This window comes from Hippoglossus stenolepis, chromosome 6, assembly GCF_022539355.2.
Source record: "Hippoglossus stenolepis isolate QCI-W04-F060 chromosome 6, HSTE1.2, whole genome shotgun sequence".
NCBI classification, from domain to species: Eukaryota; Metazoa; Chordata; class Actinopteri; order Pleuronectiformes; family Pleuronectidae; genus Hippoglossus; species Hippoglossus stenolepis.
Genome location: NC_061488.1, coordinates 1934186 through 1957175, shown reverse-complemented (window position 1 = coordinate 1957175; position 22990 = coordinate 1934186). Strand labels below are relative to the sequence as shown.

General features: G+C 42.8%; 2 protein-coding genes across 2 annotated transcripts in view; one reads left to right on the top strand and one right to left on the bottom strand.

Annotated features, from left to right (window-relative positions):
• Positions 1–3094: 3094 nt before the first annotated feature.
• On the top strand, positions 3095–14264 carry bcap31 (B cell receptor associated protein 31). The gene is made up of 8 exons (XM_035158328.2): positions 3095–3244; positions 4454–4546; positions 5483–5583; positions 6068–6212; positions 8876–9011; positions 11993–12119; positions 12495–12595; positions 12702–14264. The coding sequence occupies exons 2-8, from the start codon at positions 4455–4457 to the stop codon at positions 12726–12728; spliced, it is 729 nt and encodes a 242-aa protein (XP_035014219.1). The 5' UTR covers positions 3095–3244; position 4454; the 3' UTR covers positions 12729–14264.
• A 1878-nt stretch (positions 14265–16142) lies between these two features.
• The window catches only part of LOC118110523 (sodium- and chloride-dependent creatine transporter 1-like), a 30015-nt gene continuing 23167 nt past the window's right edge, over positions 16143–22990 (bottom strand). The window contains 1 exon segment of the mRNA XM_035158324.2: positions 16143–22945. Within this exon segment, the coding sequence (XP_035014215.2) occupies positions 22811–22945 (135 nt within the window). The 3' untranslated portion in view covers positions 16143–22810.

The window sequence follows — 22990 nt, the reverse complement described above, 5'->3', positions numbered from 1 at the left end:
ACAACACAACACACAGAAACACAAGATACACAACACTGACCCACAACAAAACACAACACTGACCCACAGCAACAACACAGACCTACAACACAACACTGACCCACAACACAACACAACACTGATCCACAGCAACAACACAGACCTACAACACAACACTGACCCACAGCAACAACACAGACCTACAACACAACACTGACCCACAACACAACACAAACCTACAACACAACACTGACCCACAACACAACACAACACTGATCCACAGCAACAACACAAACCTACACCACTGACCAACAACACAACACAAACCTACAACACAACACTGACCCACAACACAACACTGACCCACAACACAACACTGACCCACAACACAACACAACACTGACCCACAGCAACAACACAACACTGATCCACAGCAACAACACAGACCTACAACACAACACTGACCCACAACACAACACAACACTGACCCACAGCAACAACACAGACCTACAACACAACACTGACCCACAACACAACACAACACCGACCCACAGCAACAACACAGACCTACAACACAAACCTACAACACAACACTGACACACAGCAACAACACAGACCTACAACACAACACAAACCTAGAACACAACACTGACCCACAGCAACAACACAGACCTACAACACAACACAGTGTAACATCTATTCATGTCTGCACCTGCAATTTAAAAATAATCTATGTCTCTAAATTAAAACGTCAAACCGATTTTACTCTCACACAATTGAGATTTCCTGCCAGTGCTGATGATAAATAACTGACTCGTGATTGGTCGAGCTCGTGAACTGGTGGTTCTACTTCACGATAAGATGCCAGAGTTTGTATCTGAGACATTTTAGCTTCAGGGGGAAGAAGTGGAGACGCGTCGTCCGTCTTTATTTACAGTGGAAACACGTCTCTGGACCTACGAGTCTCTTCAAGAGTCGTGTTACATGTAATGAACCAATCGGAGCTCCAGGTGACAGCTGGATGTTTAATGGAGGATTTTTAGAAAACACGTCTCTGCAGAGGAAACAGATCAGATAGTTGATCTCCTGTCGATGAAGCTGCACGTTGCCTCCATGATGATCAGCAGCGTTTTGGGCCTTTGGGACCAAACATGGAACCAAACTCTTGAGTTTAGATTCAGTTAAATGCACTTTAATATAAGGACGGACATTTACAGTGTGTGACTGTGTGAGTAATACCCAGACCACACACACACACACACACACACACACACGGCTGAGACTCTTCTTCATCCCATCATCATCATCACTTCTCGTTCCTCTATCTCTTTTTATTTCATCCACTCAGATCTTTCATCTGTCCGTCAGCCTCCGTCCTTTCCTTTCCTAGCTCCTCCATCTTTCTCTCCTCCAGTCTTTCTTTCTTTCTTTCTTTCTTTCTCCTCATGGGTGTATTTCCCTAATCGCTTTATCCATGCACCATGACTCAAACACACATACACACGTGCACACACAAACACACGCACACACACCAGCAGAAGGACACATTACCCCCTGCATGAACCGACTCAGCTCTGCCAGGATCAGGGGCTGCACAGCACTGATAACACACACACTCACACACGCACACACACACTCACACACACACACTCAGTCTGGTTTAATGTAGCAGATGATCGATGAGTCTGAATCTGGTTGTTGAACAGACGACAGTCAAACATGGCCGACAGTGAAAACTGAAAGTCTTCATTGTGTCGGGGGTCAGTCGATCAAACACAAACCTCAACTACACTGAGAGCAAAGTGCTGTCAGCGCCCCCTATAGGCTGCTAACTCCATTACAGCCAGACGATGTTTTACAGGATCAGTGTGGATGATCTAGTGGCCTCTAGTGGTGAAGGTGCAGACTGCAACAAGCTGAGCCCACCTCACCGCTCCTTTCTTAGCATGTAGGAGAACCTACGGTGGCCTGCAGGTGACATTTTTATTACATACGGGTAAAAACCTCTGAGCTGCAGCCTCCAGTCAAACAGTAGAAAACGTCTTTTACTGTTTTCATGTTAACCACAGCGATCGTCTGCTCGTCGGGTTCCAACAAAACAAAATGTTTTCACTGCAAGAAAAACAGTCTCCTCATTAAAACCACAGACTGTGAATAAAGATGGACGACATGACAGCTCCCAAAAGTGAAGCCAAAGCGTCCTGATCACCCCCTGGTGGCTGGCTGCAGTATACGTAATACACCCTGCATCCTCCATCTTAGCCAAGGTTAAAGTTTTCAGCTAATTTTTTATTTTTCTAGAAGAACGTTTTATGATGTTTTTTTGTTGTTTTTATTTTGTCCTAAACAACTGAATTTTCCATATTTAGGTCAAGTTATGAAAACTGAACACACACACACACACACACACACACACACACAGGTAGAGTGTGTGCAGGACGGAATGAACCTGTTTGTTCTCGTTATATTTACATAACATCACAGACGATATTTAATTTCTAGTTGCTGCTCCCAGGATGTAACAACCTGTTCTTCTCAGGAATCAAGTCTGATCAACAGAGGGAACAGGAGCCAATATTTATTTTGTGAAGAAGAACCGACAGAGAGAAGACAGGTTTGGTCTGTGGAAAAACAGTCAGAGTGAGATGTCTTTTTCGTTCAATCTCTCCACCAACAAGTTTACCGCAGACAGTGTCTCCCTCTGCTGGCCATCTGAGGGAACTGCGATAGATAGATAACATATACAGATCGAGCGGGATTTCTTTTCCAAACTAATTTCATTATTTCATTATTTTAGTCATAAATCTATGACTTATATTTACATAATCTTTATGCCTAATAATAGAATATTTATTATAGAATAGAATAGAATGTTCTGTCTCCACCATTATGATTATGATGATGATTAAAGTTGTTATTATATTATTACTATTTGTGTTGATTAGTATTTCACACAGATAAAAGTTTTTTCATTTGATATTTAATTTATTTATTGATTTATTATATTTTGTATTTTAAATCAAACTCTGTTAATGTCCGTGTCAATAAAGCTTCATTTCAATTCTGTGACATAGGGATCTCTACGTCACAGCCCCGCCTCGCTGTGTCCAATCACGTGTCGGGATTGGGATGAGGTGGCAGTAAACACCGGAAGCCGGACGTGTTTATAAGCAGCCGCTAAGCTAACGAGCTAACTGAAGTGACACCGCGCGAGTTGAAGTTTTCCCCCGATTCCCTCCGAGTCTGAGGCCGCAGAGTTTCTCAGGTGAGTCCGAACCCGTCGACCCGCGACCCGGGGTCTCACCTCGCCACAGCCCGCTCCAGCTAACCCGCTAACTGCTGCTAGCATGACGTGTGTCGAGCAGCGGCTGGTTCGGGTTTAGTCTGAGACCGGGAGATTCTCCAGGTCCAGCACATAGACGCAGCCCGGTAAACATCAGCGTGTGTTAGCGAGGGGGTGTTGTGACGTTCCAGCAAATAGACAGGGCCTCGATCCACCCTGTTCTTATTACAAGTGACGCTCGTGTCTGATGTTTGCTAATTAGCTCAGATCACTGGTTCCAGCAAATATACCGCACCCACATTCCAGCAGTTCCACTGAAGGAAGCAGATTGTGAATAGTTGTCACAAGTTTAATTTGAAAAGGAAAAAGTCAGCTGACACACCCCTGAAATCAGATGTAGTTCGATATTCATAACAACAATAGATATTAAAATCATTCTACGTATATAATTGTTAATTTAAACACAAAAGGTAAACATTTTGAAGAGCAGATCATCCACAGGGTCAAAGGTCACTTCTCAGTTTCCTGTTAAACAGTGTCAGAAAGTTGTAGAGTCAAAAATCTGTTATTTTATTAATATAAGTAATCAAAATAATGACCTCTGCCAAGTGTGTTTGTTTGTGTGTTTGTTTTATCAAGATTACATAAAAACTGAGATGGATTTCGATAACAACACATCCACACTTAATCCAGATTAACACGTAGACTCATTCTGCTGAGTCACCGTTTGTTCTTTCTCACAAACACGTCTCAGTCTCACTCTCTTCCTCTTTTTAATCTAATTTCACGTTTATTCTTCGCACGAGGTTGCGTAAGAAACTCGCGTTCTTTCTTTAACACCACTCAGCTGCACAATCAACGTAGACAAACCCCGGAATCAGGAGTTAAATGTTCTCACACGACCAGTGACGCTCCACTGCCATGTTGGTTTAATTCTGCTTTTTTACGTAAGAATGGAAACGTTTCGCACAGTGTAAACATCGTCGTTAGCATCGATGTCAAACAGGACGTCCACTAGAGGGCAGCACAGCTTTGAGCCACCTCAGCCGTGTTGTCATTCTGCTTGCTTGTGGACGTCTTGTGGGCTCGAACAAAGTGTCCTCGCACGGTCCTCCACTTGTCCATCGCTTCCAGCCTCGGCCACGAATTCATCTAAGGTTTCTGGTCTTTTTCCTGTTTCTGTTTGTTCAGGATGAGTCTTCAGTGGACGGCGGTGGCCACCTTCCTCTACGCAGAGGTCTTCTTCGTTCTGCTGCTCTGCATCCCCTTCATCTCCCCCAAGAGGTCAGTGCTCGCTGGCGCCCCCTGCTCTCAAACTGTGCAGTCACTGGACATCACCAGAGAGGCTGCTGGGAGATCTCTGACAGGGGGTTAAATTAGATTTTGATCTGTTATTTTAAATTAAATTAAATTTTATTGCTGCGGTTGTGAGGACTGAATGTTATCTCAGAATTAATCATGTTTACAAAAACTGCTTAAACTGAATTAGGTTTGTTTTTTCATTTTAGCATCATAAAAATAATGTGTGTGTGTGTGAATGCATTATGTCAATGAGTGTCCTCACATGTATAGAGAGACGTGTGTGTGTGTCACAGCTGAAGAAGCTGATTGATTTACACACTGAGCAGCTCTGTGAGTGGGATCACATTACAGTCATCAGAACTCCTGACTTGAATCTGATTAACTCAACACAGACTTCACTGATCAACTGACCTCAGTCTGTTGACCAGGATCGATTCTGTGAACAGCTGAAGTGAGGTTTTCAGACCGAAGCTCCTTAACCACAGAACATTCACTTCCTCATTTACAAGCCTATGAGCAAACAACCGTTTTTTCGCTGGTCACGAGATCGACAGCAGATGTGATGTCACAGCTGCTCGTGGATGACAGAAGCTTTTAACACGTAATGAACCTGATGATTTTCAACATCGATTAATCTGCTGATTCGTCCTCAGATTTATTTACCGACAGATGTGACGAAGACGAGCAGTGAATCCTAACATCTGAAGCTTTAACAGATAACAAAGAAAATGACGAATCTACTAATTATCTCAGTCACTGCAGTGCCATCATGTTCACATGTTCTTGTCAGTGCAGCACTGTGTGTTTCTGTTTGTCCACTAGATGGAGGCAAAGCTCCAGGTTCTCTATTGTGTGTTTGTTTATTTTTAACCGTGTTTCATTACGTTCTTCACTGCTCTGATGTTTGTGATCCTGCAGGTGGAGTAAGATCTTCAAGTCTCGTATCGTACAGACCATCGCTCTGTATGGAAACACGTCGTTCATGGTGGCCATCGCCATCCTCGTCTTCCTGCTCATCGGTACGCATGTGTGTAGTTCGCTCAGAACGACTGACAACCTGTGATGTGTTGAACCTGTTGTTTCAGACAACAACCAAACTGGAGTTAGTCTACTCTTTAATATCAGCATCAGTTGGATTCTATTGATAATAGAGAATAAACGGGTACGTCATCAGTGCTCGGGTCATTTTCTGTCGTTCAATTAAAACAAGTCACATTAGTATCAATAAAAAAAAACAGCCTAAACTCAATAATAAACTTCTATGACTCAAAGTACTTAACAATAAGCAAAACAAATCTGGAAAGATTTTCCAGTAAAAATTCATTTTCAGAATGAATTTAAAAGACGACACTCGGCATCATCTCCTCGTTCCACAGGAAATAAATATGTGAAAACTCCAGAGTCAGAAAAACAGCTGGTTATTAAAAGGTTTACTTTCCTATCATTGTTTCCTTCATCTGTTGCATTGTGGGATTGATATATTGTGTGTCTGTGTCTGTGCAGACGCGTTTCGTGAGGTCAGGAAGTACAGTGTGCCGGAGAAGGTGGACCTGACCAACAACCCGAACGCCATCGAACACATTCACATGAAACTGTTCAGAGCTCAGAGGAACGAGTACATCGCCGGCTTCGCCCTGCTGCTGTGCCTGTAAGACACACACACAGACACACACACATACACACACTGTAAGACACACAGACACAAGCATTATAACACACACAGACTGAACACAAATACATCTCACACACACAGCTGCTCATTCCTTCCGTCCTACTGTAAAATTCCTCTGCATTTAGATCAGTCTGCATGTCACTGTGTGTGTTTGTGTGTGTTTGTGTGTTTCCAGTGATGGTTACTGTAAATCCTCCAGCTTCGTCCTGATTGGACTCCGAAGTATGAATATCTCTCCCGGTCTTTGATTGGCTGGCTGCTCACACAGGGTCAAACATGCTTTAAATATGATTGGCTGCTGAGTTCTGTGACACGTGTGTTGTTATTGGACGAGGCCTGTTGTCGGGTGAACCCTGAGGTTACTGAGTTATCTAAGTTTTACCTGAAGTTTAGAGTCTGAGCTGTTTGAATCGAGATCGATCAGAAAACACTGATTTAAACGTCTTATCATAAAGTTAAAGGTCTGAGAACTGGAGCTTCGTGACCTTTGGTAAAACACGGAATCTTCACATCTGAGAATCTTGAATCGTTCTGGAATAAATGACAGAAACTAAAGTTGTGGTTTATTGAGCTGAACAACTTCCTGCCTTAGACGAGCCGCGGGTTTCAGACTAAAAGCACCAGTGGTTCGGCTTTGATTCATTTTATTCCAACTGAACTTTACTGAACTAACAGTTAGAAGACGTCTCTATCAGCGAATGACCTTTGACCCCTTTAGTGTTAACCCTAACGACCGAATTTTCATTTACACGACTTTAAGACATTTTGGAAATATGACTCGTGATGTGCAAAGTCTGCAGAAGTGTGTGATTCAACTTTCCCTCAAAAAAGTAAATCGTTATATAATACGCATTGAATCAGAAGATAAACTTAACGTCCCAACAACAACAGGGTTTTATATCTTTTCATCTCAAGGATCGGTCATTGATAAATTGGCTACTTGACTCGTGACCGAATGGAACCGGTGGCAGTTCGCCGCCTGTAGGTGGCGTCAGCAGCCGGCGATGCTGCTGCTCGGCGTCCGTCTCTGTGCGTCGTTCAGCAGCAGCTGCTCTGACTCACGGCAGCATGTGATGAAGCAGCTGCTGCAGCACTCCAGCGTTTAGACCGAGCCCGACTGTGACTCAGGAATTTCCAGCCTCAGCCACGAAGGAAATATGTAGCACGAGTTTGTGGAAAGTCTGAAGTGCTGGCCGCTGATTGGCTCGCTAACTGACGGCCATATTTGGATCTGAGAGCATAATCTCCCACAGACTTGATCTAATAAACTAAAGGTTGTTTCTGGAAACTGATCCACAGACGTCTGATGTTGAGAGGAACCTTCAGAACAGCAGCCTGAGGATTTCTTCCTCTGAGCATTGAGCTCACACATCAATGATAGTCTTATATTTAAGCCAATAAATTAAAGGAAACATATTCTGCTCATATTTAGGGTCTTCATTTTAATTTGTGTTATTATTTGCAAATGTTTAAATGTTCACGGAAATCACTTTCCTCAGACTGTCCACTGCTGCAGCTCCTCTTTTCAGCCTCTGTCTCAAACACTTGGTTTTAGCTCCTGTCTCTTTAACCCCCCGTATGGCCCAGTCTGCTCTGATTGGCCCACTGGCGCAGTCTGTTGTGATTGTGTCTGTTTTCAGCGCGTCTCAGAGATGTCGGCCTCTGCTCCCGCTTCACCTCGGCTGTGTGCGATCTCTCAGTTTCTGCTTTTGCCATCTGAAGCTGGCACCGAACTTTAGAATCCATTGTGTCACGGCAGCGTTCATAAACACATCGCGGCTGATTGCATCACACCCGACGTGCCCCCGTACGACCACCGCACTTAACACTGCGTCCTTCAGCCTCCAGACTCTGCTCGTCTTTCTTCACTGATCTCAGACGACATTTCTGACGTGTTTCTTATGATTGATTATTCTCAGCGGTCTCTGTGTGCCCTTCAGGGTCACATGGTTAAATTCACTGAGAGGTCGCTTATGGGAATGGGGGCAGTTATTCTGTACATCTGCCCCCTACAGCTCTGCCCTCCCCCGACCTGAACCAGCATTACATCACTGTCTGTCAGCGCCACACACGTCCAGCAGGGAAATGTCAGGGGTATCTCTGTCTGTGTGTGAATCCAAGTGTCACATGGTAACTTTACTGTGGTGAATGGCTATATTAGGTTGTGTGTGATTTGTTGAAGCCTTTACAACAGATGGTCTGATTCACTGTAGAGAGAGAGACACACACACACACACACACACGTACACACGTGAAACAGCTTCAGTTAGTTTCAGGTCTCGGGTGGTTTTTGTGGGGTTTTTGTCAAGCAGGTGTCAAAGTGCTACTGGTTCTGTACGATTAACTGTATATGAAGAAGATTATTGACTGTGTATATACAGACCATCAGTGACTGTATAGAACAGATTGATGATAAATCTTCACTTTTTCCCCATCGTACAAAAAGTGAAGCTAAAATATCTCGGATGCGGGCGTAGACGTGAATAATTAAGGTGTGTGTGTGTGTGTGTGTGTGTGTGTGTGTGTGTGTGTGTGTGTGTGTGTGTGTGTGTGTGTGTGTGTGTGTGTGTGTGTGTGTGTGTGTGTGTGTGTGTGTGTGTGTGTGTGTGTGTGTGTGTGTGTGTGTGTGTGTGTTGCAGGTTACTGCGTCGTCTGGCCACTCTGCTCTCCCAGCAGGCTTCTCTCATGGCCTCCAACGAAGCCTTCAAGAAGCAGGCGGAGGGCGCCAGCAACGCCGCGAAGAAATACATGGAGGAGAATGAAGAACTGCAAGAGGTGACACATACACACGCCTGCGTGCACGTTTCATTGTGTAACTTTCAGTATAAGACACCCACCAGTTGGGGGCAGCACTAATCTACAGCTGCTTAGCTAAACCGCAAGTAAACACTGGGGATATTCACACAGGAACACAACGCTCTCATTCACAATGTGGCACACACACTCTGTGGTAATCTGACCGGGGTTTGTTCGGGGTGAAGAGATCACCAAGTCCTCCGCTGCTAAAAGAAGAAATTGCTTCATGTGCATATGACAAGCATTCACACACACACACACTTGCACTCCTGCAGCATGTTGATTACCCGTGGTTCAGCTTCCAGGAAGATGTTTTGTGTTTCTAGGAGTTTTGGCAGCAGATTGAGTTAATTTGAATTGAAATATTTTTGTTTTAAACTGATCTGCTGTTTGTTCAGTTTCACACTGAGACTTTTATCTGAGAGAACGACTTTTAAAATACACACATTTATCACAGGTTCATCACACATCAGGTTAAGTGTCGAGTTGATTAATGACGAGTGAACGTCTCAAACTGCACGACAGCTTCACTCTTTCCAAAAATCAAGTTCCAATGAATTTGATGTGAGACGCAATTTGTTCGAACCTCCATAAAACACTGGACATGGGGTGCGTCCTCTGCTGCCTCGCCCCGGGGGGGGGAACCAGTTGGCCTGCAGGTTTGTGACTATTGTCATGATCGGAAGCTGAGACTGTCTCATGATTGGTCGAGTATATCCACTCCTCGATCACTACTGCGCTGCTACTGACGTTAAAATCACAAGATGGCAGCGTTTGTATCTTTAGCTTCATTTTTGTCCAAAAGTAGGAAGTGGAAACGTGTCGTCATCTTTATTTACACTCATGTACAATGAGTTTTCTGAGTAGTCTTAGAACATCATCTTCGTGTGTGTGTGTGTGTGTCTGTGTGTGTGTCTGTCTGGAAGGTCATGTGCAAGTGGAGGAGCTGCAGGAACACGTGATGTGACTGATAGCCGTGTAACTACAGTTGCAGTAACTGAAGGCGACGTGTGTGTTCCTCAGACACCTGCTGCCTCTGACATGTTGTTATTTACATGACATTTTGTAATAGCGTGTTAGCATCAGACAGAGAGAGAGTTTGGTTTGTTTAAATGGTGACTGGAAGTTGCTGCTTTGTCACAGTGAATAAAACCAGTGAAAAGACCACGTTAGCTTTGACTTTCTGCTAACTGCTAGAAGCTAACTGCTGGAAGCTAACTGCTAACTGCTGTTGACTGACTGTAGCCGTGTCCTTGGGCCTTTAGCCCGTTAAGGTCGAAACGAGATGCTCTGGTCTGTGGTGGATTTCCGACTTGCATCACCAGCTTGTTCTGCGTCTACTGTTGCAACATTAGCTACTTTCAAGCTCAGGGAACAGACTCTAAACAAAGATGGACGACACGTCTCTGCTTTGTTCCACTTAACAAATTAAAGGACCTTGGGGGGGTTTGATAACAAATTAATTTATCTATGTGTTGTTTTAACTCCATCTCAAAGTGTTTAGTGAGAACAGTTCAGCAGGAACCGTTCTGTTTTCTGTGTTGAGCTCCGTCAAACGCGACAGATACAGACTCAGTTTGCTCTGATTGGCTCTGGAGACTTTTTTTTAATGATGTATTAAAGCGTTTGGTTTCTGTGGCTGGGATCCGAGTTGATGTTTGACGCTCGGACGTGTCGGTGAAGCTCCGTGAATCTGAGACCTTGTGTCGCCGGGTTCGGTTCACGCAGCAGTAAAATCAGTTTTTATGGCCGAGCGTCAAGTTAAAGGCCTGAAGCTCCGCAGCTGTTTGACTCTGTCCCGCTGAACCACGACACTTCACAGCTCCGGCTCCTCCGGCTCCTCACGTCTTTTATTCCTAAATATCTCAGTACATTTACTCAAGTACTGGACTTAAGTACAAATATAAAGTAACTATTTTTTACTTGAGTATTTATTTTTCCTATGGGAAAGTCGCTGCTGCATTTCATGGTTGGATATGGTTGATTTTAATGTACCACATTTTATTGAGCGTTTCAATTTCGTGTACTTTACTTGAAGTACTTTACCATCTAAGAGTATTAATGCATCATTCATATTCTGTTTGTTAGCTTAGCTTCTTAGAGACGTCTCCTGTATCTTCTCATGAGCTGTTTTCAGACATGAACTGAGGTCCGGACATTTTCCTGAAATGTTCCGGAGGTTCTGTACGTGAGAACAAATGTTCGACTCGGTTGTTCTGGACAATTTTAGAAACTTTTTATGTAAAATGTGTGGAAGCTTCCCAGTGAGCGAGTCGACGTGTTGACGAGGTTTCTAACACGTGAAACTGGAAGAACACAAATATCTCAGGATGAAGAAGAGGAGCCGTACACGTAGAAGACGAAGACGTCCACTTGGAAACACGAGGAGGTTCCAGATCTTTTGGTGATGAGGGCCGACGCCGGTGTGGATGAGCTGTAAACAACAACACTGATCTTTCCACAGCAGAGTTTATACGTCATGTCCGGCCTCCTGCTGCTCTACAGGCTCCGCCCCTCGCCTGGATGTTCCTGTTGTGAACGAGTCGGACCCAACAACCTGCTGCTGCTCCACAAACACCAACTACAGGACATTTTCCAGAGTTCATGTCTGAAGACAGCTGTAGTGACACTGACACAAACAGGTGTTAATAACAAGCGCTCCCTCTTCACCACAGCTGCGCGCGCATGCACACACACACACACACACACACACACACACACACACACACACACACACACACACACACACACACAGGTTGTCCTAGGTCACCTTTGGGGTCTAACCTCAGCTTCAACCACAAACTATAAATGTCTTTTTTTGGGAACAAAACTTTTGTCTATAACTGTCTTTAGTTTGTCCTCAGGTGTTTCCTATGACACACACACACGTGATCTTTATCAAGTGTTTTTTCGTCAGTTTCCTTTTTCCTGTTTTAATTCGGTTTGTTTCTGTCTCACAGAAACTGCGTAATGCTGGTATCGATGTGCCGGAGGCCGGGAAGAAGGGAGCAGGACCACAGGAGGAGAACAAGAATCTGAAAGAGGAGGTGAAGACTCTGAAGGAGGAGCGAGACGCCTGCAAGAAAGGTGAGGGGGAGGGAGAGAGAGATTCCTGTACTTACGTTTCGACCCGACAGAGTGAGGACATTTTGACCAGTCCTCACTTTTTAAAAGTCCTGTTTGAGGGTTGGGACTTTGTTTTAGGGTGTTGGGCTCGGGATGTTTTATCTCAATGAGTGTCCTCACGGAGCGAGAAGTACAAACGTGTGTGTGTGTGTGTGTGTGTGTGTGTGTGTGTGTGTGTGTGTGTGTGTGTGTGTGTGTGTGTGTGTGTGTGTGTGTGTGTGTGTGTGTGTGTGTGTGTGTGTGTGTGTGTGTGTGTGTGTGTGTGTGTGTGTGTGTGTGTGTGTGTGTGCGTGCGTGCGTGTGCCATCTCTGAACTTTGCTGTCATTTGTTTCCAGCTCTGCAGAAGTCGGACAGTGACGTTCGAGCGATGAAGAAACAGGCGGAGAACCTGACGGTGGAATACGACAGACTGCTGGAGGAGCACAGCAAGCTGCTGGTAACAGACACACACACACAGAACACAGCACACACACACACGAACACACACACGAACACACACACACACGAACAGTGTTTCTAACGCCCTGTTCCGTGTCTTTCAGGCGACCAGCGACAAGAAGTCAGACTGAGGAGGAGAAACAGTTTCCAGCTTCTCTCATCTTCATCTTCATCACCTTCGACGTCCCCAGCTTCTGTTTCCACCTCGACGTCCTGCACAGCGATGTGATGTCACTTCCTCTCTGGCTGTGATTGCTTCATTAGACTGTTCGAGCTTTTTCAGAAGATAAAAAAAACTCTTCACTCGTGTTTCTGTTGGACTTTTTGTTTCTTGTTCACAGATTTTTTTTCTGTCAGTCAAACGGTTCCTCCGTCTGAAACGATCATAACTGATCGGATCTGATCATTCCCTGTTTCCTGCTGAAAGGGACGAGTTTCATTCCAAAATAAAAGCTCCAATGGTTTTATAAAAAACATTCGTCTGGCGTCTCAGACGATTGTTTCTCACATTCTGGGTTAAAAGTGTCCAAACAGAAACCATCTTCAGACTCGGATCAGAAATCACCTGGTGAATGTCGGGTTGTGAATTTATCCTGAATGTTTCCGTTTTATTTCTGATTTGAATGAAATTCCCTGAACTCGGACGAAGAATCTTGTCTCGAAGTTCGATGCTCTGACGACCAACATGGGGTCAAAGGCCGCGTCTCTTTAAAGGAGTGAAACCTTTCATGTTCTGACTCTTGAGTGTTTACTTTTCTTGTTGTGGGTTCAACCTCACTTTTTTTCTTTGCTTTGCTCTAGCTCTGCCCACACTGATGTGTTGTAGTTTTGAAACTCATCCCTGTTGCTATGGTTACGCCTGCCGTCCACACGACTGGAGTTTTCCAGCCTTTGAATCAGAGACTTGTGTAAACTGGTCTCGTTTTAGTTTGAAAACTCTGGGTTTGTGTTTTAATCTGAACAGAAACTGAGACTTTAGTAAACGCCGACGTCCACGTTCTCTTCCTGATTGGTTCTCGTCAGTCACATGACTCGACTACCAGCGGTGAATACAAAGCGTTTCCAACACTTCCTGTCAGTAACAGTTCCACCTCGTTAAACCCTGCTCTCACTTTCCACCGTCACTCTGTAACCAAGCAACCAACTGTTTACATCACATGACCAGTGGACATGAATGGTCAGGTGTCGTGTGTCGGTGAGGACAGGAAGTTTTAAAATGAAAACATGTCAGTGTGGGCGGAGCCGTGTTCTGACGACACAAGATATTTTGTTTCACACTTTAAACTTTAAAACCTTGTTTGTTCTGTTGGTGGAGGAAGAATCACATGGTGTTTGTATCGAAAGACGATTGGACAGTTTGATCACATGTAGAAAACGTCTGCTCAGCTGAATGTGAACGATTGCGTGAAAAGGTTCGTACCAAACATGATCAGCGTCTGTTTTCAAAGATGGCCGACACAGGGTCTCAGTTGTTAATAATGACATTAAAACCAAACTCATCAGAAACAGGAATATGCACGTGTGTAACTTCTCGTCGTCGTCCGTCTTTATTCACAGCCGCTGGTTTCCTGAGACCTGATGTGAAAAGGTTGATCTGTATGTGAAAGTTCATGTGAGGTTCATGGATCATGTGTCATCGTTTGATAGAAAATAAACTGTCGACTCTGGATTACAGAATTTCCTCTGTTTCTTTCACTCGTCTCTGAAACGTCTCAGTAAGAGTTTCGTTTTTCAAAATGACTTCACTGTGATCTCTCCTTTGTTAAAGAGCAGCCGACTGTCTTGTGATGTCATCGTTGTGCGATGCTGTTGCTTCAAGGCCTGAATGTGGGCGTGGTCGTTATAACGACAACAGCCAATCACAGCGAACAAAACGCACCAGAGAAAAAAAAAAACAGTCAATCTTCTTTACTTGCTGTGGGTAAAAAGAAACTTATTTACCTGTGTTTAAACTGCGTATACCTGCTAACGGGAGCGTCATCTGTCATGGCCGACTTGGTAGTGAGGTCACTTCCTCCAGTTTGTAGAGAAAAGGGTGATTTCTCCCCCCCACAGTGATGAATAATCAAAAATGTGATTTTATAGGCTGGTGACTTTTCTGCGAAGTTTCTCTGAACTTTCTCTGAACTCGAAACACGAGCTAAAGAACCACAATGCATTTCAGCAGCATGAGACGTCCCATGTGAAACACAGACAGTAAATAAAGATGGACGACGCGTCTCCACTGCCCTGACATGAGGCCAAAATATCTTGGATATGAACTCTGGCATCTCATTTCATTTATCTCATCGAATACGTATAAAACCAAACAACTTGAAATGACAATCTTTGAGAAACATTTATCTACTTCGATTTTTTTGTCTCATCTGCTAACATGGAGGAGGATGGTGTATGATCTATACTGTAGCCAGACACCAGGGGGCGATCAAGATGGTTTGACTCCACGTTGGGCGCTGCAGTATCGTACGTCTGTATTTACAGTCTGTGGTGAAACAAACCATTTAAATCTGAATCAAAAACTTCACTGAGTTGATAATATTATTAAATATTCATTCAAAATAAATGCGTCATATTTATTTAGAAACAACTTCTCTATTCACGTTTTGCTCGTAAGTAGCTTGAAGACGTCAAGTGAAACTCTGACGTCGCTTCAGGACCCAACATGGTTCCTCTTGTTTCTGTCTCCTGTCTAAACTTAGCGTCACAGCTCTTCCTCCTCTCGTCTTCATAAAGCAACTGTTGGTCTAAACATCCGTTTGGTGTGGAACCAGTTTGAGCCTGAGCCTCTGCACCGTCTCACCAGATCAGCTTTCACACCCCCCCCCACCCACCCCCCACAGCCTGTGTCTCAAACCGCTGACAGGACAGCGTCTGCTTTCAGCCTCGAGTATTTCTGTCTTCTGCTTCTTAGAAGTTCACACCCGTTCAAAAACTTCAGGCTGCAGAGAACCATCAGGGAACCAACATAACTGTATCGATGTTTGAAGTTTTTATACAAAAGAAAATGACACAGATGAAGTGATGATATCTTCATAAATGTATATATTTATACATTTATAAATTCCTTCATTAAAACACTACAATTAATATCAAACATTTTTCAACACAAACTATTTTTATTTTTCCATTTATGTGCTTATTTATTCCCGTCCTTCATAATATGAAAAGATTTAGATTTAACTTTGAAGTTTTACTACGTTTCATGTATTTTTTTTATTTTATTGATTCATTATTTTGATCTAAACCAAAGTTTAAAGTCATTTCATTTAATCGTATATATATGTTTCTATAACATCTAGAAAACTGTTGCATCTGATTATGGATAAAATTGGGAACAATAGAAAATATGTTTTTTATCACTTTGTTTCTATAACTTGTTGTTTTTGCTTCATTTATTTAAATGTTTTTAAATTGTGACCAGTTTGAAAGTTGACTTATGAAAAGGGTCAGTAGATGGCGCTCTCACAAAACGCTTACGAACCTTCGTAGAGACTCATTAACATCCCACGTCCCAAACAACCCAGTAACCAAGGAGACAGATCAGCTGTTTTTCAAGATGCTGGTTTTATTGCTATTGGTTTAGTCGGTGGTGGACGAGCACAACGATCACAGTGGATACAGCATGGAGACCCTCACAGGGGTCAAAGGTCAATGAAGAACAACTGACATCATCTGGGCTCAAAGGTTTTGGCTGGTGACTCGTTTACGTCGAGCCCAGAGTGTCGTCACCGTCGGGAACACAGATGTTAGTTCGTCGAGATACTTTTCACCTAATCGACTCTAGAAATCTACAGTTCTGGATGGAAGACGGCGATTTACAGGAAGTCACAGACACAGTTACAACAAAATGGCCGATGCTGGGATGAATGAGGTCAGCAAGTAGCTCAGTTTGGGCGGGAAAAAGAGGAGGAGCTTCAGCAAATGTTTGCAAATCAGAACAACTGAAGATTTCCCCAAATTTGACTCAGTTTCGGCACCGAACTGAGAAAAGACTCTGGTGGTAGAAGGAAGTGTTTCATCTGATTCTAAAAAGATTTGTTGGTTTGGTTTCTACGTAACGTTACAGAGAATTATTCATCGTGGGCATCAGGGATGATGTCGTTCTGTCAAAGTGTAAATTACACTGAATCTAAAAATGTTTTATAGATTATTATAAAACAGGATTATTCTTGACTCAACTCTTTCTAGACAACACAACCGCTGACCATGTTGCACTTTACATCAGATGCAACATTAAGATCATAGCTTTGTGTCGGATGTTCTTACATTAAATATTTAAACATCATGAGTCCGTTTAGATTCTGTAAACTCCAATTACAACAAACTTTTATCACAACCACATTTTTAATCCTCTTCTTTCAGTTCAAATAACTTTATAACATCTCGTTGAATTCAAACACGTCTTTATTCTTTGTAACGTTTTCTCTGTTTCCAGCCCAAACACAATGGTATTTCCCACCAGAGGACAGCGCCCCCTGCTGGTCACACTGCTACAACATCAGCTTTCAAAAAAACGTAAAAGGTAAGAAGGTTATTTAGTTTAAAGAGCAAAGATTTTGGTAGTTTTACGGCAGCACCAGTGACACGTTGTAGAGTTAATGTGATGAGTCCGTGAAAGAAGAACGTTCCCTTTAAGATTCTGTTGTTTTTAAATGTGTAGGTTAAAAGTGTTTTGGCTCTAAAATCATTGACAATCTTTTTTTCAACCCCCCCTCAGCAGGGGGCAGTGTTGCTCTCCGCTGAAGGAAACACGCTGTCGTATGTGCGACAGTGTCGATAATCACAACCTGCAGTGGACGAACAGAACAGATTCTTTTGACTCCGTTGGTTCTTTCTGATTAACTTTTTTCTCACCGAAACTTTTGGTCTCAGAATCGACCGAATGTTAGAAACACTGAGGTCGTAAATAATAATAATTTAGATTGTATTGGTTTCATTTGTCTGAAAACATTTTCTGTAATCGTGGCTTCTCTGAATATTCTTTGAAAGTCTGGAGGGAGAAACACAAATCATTTATCATGTTTAACGTTTTTTTTTGTTTTATGAATCAAACTCCCACATTTTCACGTTGTTTGAACAGAAAGTTTTCGTTTGTCGGAACATGTTCATCAACGTTTCGAGTCGTTTCCGTCAGACTGTTCGTCCAAACCACAGAAAACTTCAGAGCTGAGACTCTTTGCATAGTTTGTTCAGTTCACACCATGAACGTATGAAGAGCTGGATACCTTAGCTAGCCCCACCCAGTGGCCACGTATAGTACTGCAACTGAAACATTTCAGACGTCCACTTAAAGAGACGTTTTTAAAATGTAATACATTCTGTGTTATTGTCCAGTATCCAGTTCTTATAATACGTCCATAGTTTACAGCATAAGTCACCTGTCAGTCAGCTGACATCACTGTGACATCACTGTGACATCACTGTGACATCACTCAGTGTTAGAGACAGACTGATGACGGCTTCACTCATATTTCATATTTCATCATCTAGGTTTTAGGGAATCCTCGTAAAAAAAGTCTGAGATTTCAAAAGCAAAGTAAAAATATTTAGATAAAAATCTGATATTTGCAAAAAATAATCATTTAACTAGAATAAATCTTTATAATAAAACCATAGAAAATAAACAGCTTCAAGAACAAATGTAGTGACTGGATTCTTTCGATTAGTTTTTATACTTTTTTAATAAATATTAAAATCAAAATATCTCATTTAAATCTTAACATATTTTATATCACAGCAAAGTTTGAAAAACAATATGTAGATTAAATCTGCATAAATCCATTTTTGTATTTTATATTTTCCTTGTCGCCACAGAACAGGCTGAAAATACATGGAACATATTTTATATTTATAAAAGCTTTGTGGTGAAGGACGTGATCTTTCTATTCATTTTACATTTTAGCCATAAAAACATAAAAGGTTTAAAAGGGAAAAATCAGTGGAGCAGCAGAATTAAAGAGGTTCATAGAAAAATACTGAGAAGTTTTTCAGACGAGTTTCATGTTGTAGAGAGTGATCGCATTGAGAACATCAGTCTGTCTCCGAACCTCGAACCCTGAAAGAATCATCAAGTAAACGTGAGGATTCAAACCAGCGTTTGACGATTTTCACTCCAGAAAACTTTACAGTCTTATTTTCTCTGACCTCAGCTGCCGTCCTCCGTCTCTCTTCAAAAATACTGTCACAACATGTTGTAGTTTTTTTGGCAGAAGAGCACAAAGACAAAATGACATGAAACAACATTAGATTTTGGTAAATGTACATTTTCATTTGCAGATTTGAATCTTTTTCAGGCTCCAACCCTCCGAGGCTCCATTAAAAAAAACTTCACTTTAAAAATAAAAGTTTAAAATGAGATGTTTCTATAAAATACTGCCTCCCGTTAGTTTCATTAGTGACGTTAGTGGCACTTCAGACTCGACTACGACAACTTTCCTACTCGTTTAACATCGAATAATCTGTTACTGTCTCTTTAAATCTGCCTTTGTTGGAAATCATCAGATTCTTGTCTTTAATTCAACTGATTTTTTAACCAATACAATTTTTGGGTGAAAACGACAAAGTTCATCTGAAATGATTTCATTCAAACTTACAGAAGTTTTTAATCCTCAAATGATTGTTTGATTTCATTTCTCCTGAAGAATCGTTTTCTTGAATGAACCATGGTTCAGTCCCACTGCATGCTGGGATATGTAGTTGATGTTAGTGAACCAGCAGCAGCTTCACTTCTCAAATCTGAATCTATGTTTAATCTTAAAAGTTTCTTCGTTTGTCGTCATGTAAAATATGTGCAAATCATTTTTATCAAATTAGAAAAGCAGACAGAATTATTGTTTTAGGGGGGGGGGGGGTAAACACTGATATTCAACAAAATAAAACACAGAAAAAAATAACTAAAATCCTCTAAAGCTAAAACTCATCAAACACTTAAGCACTTTGAGAATTAGAAATCAGAAAAGTAAATGAAAATAAAATTCCCTTTCGTAGTGTGTTCAGAGCCACACGAAGCCTCGACAGCCTTAACATCACTGCATCGCAGCAAACTCGCCAAATAAAAGCCCCGCCCCTCGCTGCTTGTTCACCTTAGCCAGTGAGACACTACTTCAAGGCCTCTCCGCACCAACATGCGTGGTTGTCATGACCACAGACGCACAAACATGTGACACGTTCAACGTCCACGTTTCATTTTGTCTGAAGTTTTTCGTTTGTTTTTCAAATCACAGCAAAAAAATTTGCCTCCTGCAGGTTTTCAGTTTATTTAATTTCCCTCGATGTTCGAGAACCTCTAAAGCTGCAACACGAAACAGGACGAGGCGGGAAAACGTTTCCAGAAACACCTTCCACCATCGCCTCCTGCTGACAAAACATTTTCCTAAAAAGCTAAAACAAGTTCTACGTTGAACGTCTGAACGAGGAGTGAGGTAGCCTGAAGCTGGAGTTGGTCGCAGCCGGCGTCGGTCGGCGCGGCTCGTTGCTCGTGTTCGCTGGCTAAACGTGAACAATCAGAAATCCTCTTCGCAGTCATCACATTTACATACTGCATCAAATATAGATACACACAAAGATATTCAATATATATATTTGTCAGAGTTTATGTATCAGCAAAATAAAAGCCTCCACAAAATAAATCTCTGAATTATTTTTACAATATGTAAAACAAAACACAATTTCTAACACAAATCTATTTAAAAGTGCTGGCAACATTATTTTATAACAATGTGCAATTGCATGTAGTTTTACTTCGTCTTACATTCCAATCATTACGTTTCCCTGTGACACGTGGAAGGTGACTGGTTGCTAGGAGACAGAGTTGTAGACACGCCCGTGCAGACTGCTGATTGGTGGGATGTGAGCCGGAGCCGTACACAGGATGTCCTGCAGGGCTCCGGGTTTGGCTCGTCAACCGTTCGGGCTCTAGATTTAAGACAACGACGTAAGGCAACGCGTGGCATCACGTTGAGTCCTCCGGCTCTCATCTCGCCACCAGCTGATTGGACCAAAGTCTTTGCTCTCGCTGGATTTGACGGACGGTGAACGCCAGGACGTTAACAGTGAAACGTCTTTTTAAGAGTCGCTCTCCAGTGAAGGGAACCACAGACGCTAAAACCGATTTTCAACATTATAGCAAATTTTTCTTTTCACATGTTCGTAATGAGTGAAAAATTATGTTTAAAAATCTGCTCAGGTAAATTGACTAGTTTCTGTGACGACGTATGAACAGAAACGTCCATTAAAAGGTTTCGGTCTTCGAGCGACGTCCGTCAGCGTAAGAGATAAACTGAATCTCACCTGAGTACGATGAGTGGCTGCGTGAACACTTTCAGATCAACGTTTTACTGACAGCTTCCGTTTGTGACGATCGTAAATCAGACGGAGCGCCGGACGAGAGCGAGATGTTCGGCAGGAGGAGCTCAGCGTTCATGAGACTGAGGAGACGAGGCAGAGATGAGTGATCGGGTTGATTATTGGCAGCGTTGAGCGCGAATTGTTTCGTTTGGCACTTCAGTCGACCGGAAGGAAGGGGGGGGGGGGAACGAAGCCCAACCTGAGGTCGTATCCAGAACGAAGAGAAGTCAAAGGTCAGATCCAGTGAGATTCAGTCTGTGATGTTTTGTAGTTTAAACGACGTCTGTTGATCAAATATCATTGATCTGTAAAATGTGAGAAAATAATCAGAACGATGAAGAAGTTGAACTAATGTTTGGCCTTTTCTCTTAATGAATTACTTGAATAAAAGTGACTGATTATTACATTTATTAGATTTGTTGTCTCTGTTGTTTGAAAGTTCCGGATCTAAAAACAATGTTGCGCTTGAGTTAAGATGAATTTAACTTTGCGTTTGTTTTGCTTCAGAGTAAAAGGTCGAGCTCGAAGACCCGAGTCCCGTTGAAAGTTCTCATCAGCAAACACAACGACTGAATCCTCACTGGAACCTTCCCTCTGATACAGGATCTGCCTCTGAGCGACAGGTCAGAGGTCAACGGTCAAAGAGTCACACGCTGCCCAGCAGTCAGGACTGTTCTGGGATCAGTAGTCGGAGCTGGTGATTCACAGTATTGAACTTGAGAACAGAACAGAAACCCTGAACCTCAGAATTCAGAACAATCAAAGTGTCAAATAAAGTGCCGACAGACTTAAAGACGTCAAAGGTTAAAGGTCAAAGTAAAACTCAGGACTAAAGCAGAACCAGGATCAGTCTGATGATGCGTTCCGGGCTCATTGAGCTCAGCTTCCTGGCAGCGTGGTCAGTTCAGGGACCGTTGGTTACCCCGTAACAGGAATGTTTTCTTTGAAATTGAGTTTCAGTTTTAAGTGTAAATGAGCGTGGAAACTTTTATTTTTTATTTTACCTATTAAGGCTCATTTATGCTCAACTTTGGATAAGTATAGTGAAAACGACGGAGCTTCCTGTCTGTACTGTGCGTTCATTTTGTTACGTTCATTACGGATGAAACAGACTAAATGAAGCAGTACCACAGGAAGCCGTTGGGGGCAGTGTAACCAATAGTTAAAGCAAGATGACCATAGGACACAAAAGGAAGGAAGGAAGAAATTTGAGTTGGTGAATTGAACTGTCGCCTTTTACGTTGCGACTGCTTTTGACCCTGCGCTGCCCTCTAGTGGATGTATTGCTTATAAACCATGGCAACGTAAAGGATGCATTGAAGTATGTGGGATGTTTCTCTCCTCGAACATAAAGTCAGAACAAATGAGCCTTAACAGGAAGTGAGCACATCTCAACGTTTCATCACGTGACTGAAGGACCGAACGTTTTAATTCCTGTTACGACGCAAACGACCTCAGTTCGTTTCTGGGGCTCAGTCTGTTTGTCTAAAATTCTGTCTCAACAAATGGCCTCGACACACACAGAGGTCAAAGGTGTGTGAGAGAGTGTGTGTCTGTGTGTAATGGCCGTCTAACAGGTATGTGTGTGTGTGTGTGTGTGTGTAATGGCCCTCTAACAGGTAGGTAGGTGTGTGTTTGCACTCCCCCATCGACACAAGCTTCCATTGATTCCATTAATCCAAGATAGAGGAAGCTCGACCTGGCGTCGGACGTAGCGAGACGCCATCAGTAAGAACATCTTTTCATTGAGGGATTGATTTTTTCCTATCGAGAAGCAGATGAAGCTCTGATCAGCTGATTGATCTCTGAGGTCGAGGTGCTCGGTGGGATGGATGGAGATGGAGCTCTGTGATTGGTGGAGCCCAGACTACATGACGCTCTCAAAGATGATGACCTTGTTGTCGTCGTTGCCGGGTGAGATCAGCGTCAGGTCTCTGACGTCGGGGGCCATATACTCCAGGTGATGGGCCCCCCACACCGGAGTGGTCAGGTGGGCCCAGCGCTGCAACACAGCAAGAAACATCAGAGGTCATGTGACGTCAGCTCA

Excerpts from the sequence above, each read along its gene's own strand:
- bcap31 (XM_035158328.2), top strand. The coding sequence starts at position 4,455 with ATGAGTCTTCAGTGGACGGCGGTGGCCACCTTCCTCTACGCAGAGGTC. Across the intron at positions 6,213-8,875 it reads TTCGCCCTGCTGCTGTGCCT|GTTACTGCGTCGTCTGGCCA; the intron begins GTAAGACACACA and ends TGTGTGTTGCAG. Across the intron at positions 12,596-12,701 it reads AGGAGCACAGCAAGCTGCTG|GCGACCAGCGACAAGAAGTC; the intron begins GTAACAGACACA and ends CGTGTCTTTCAG.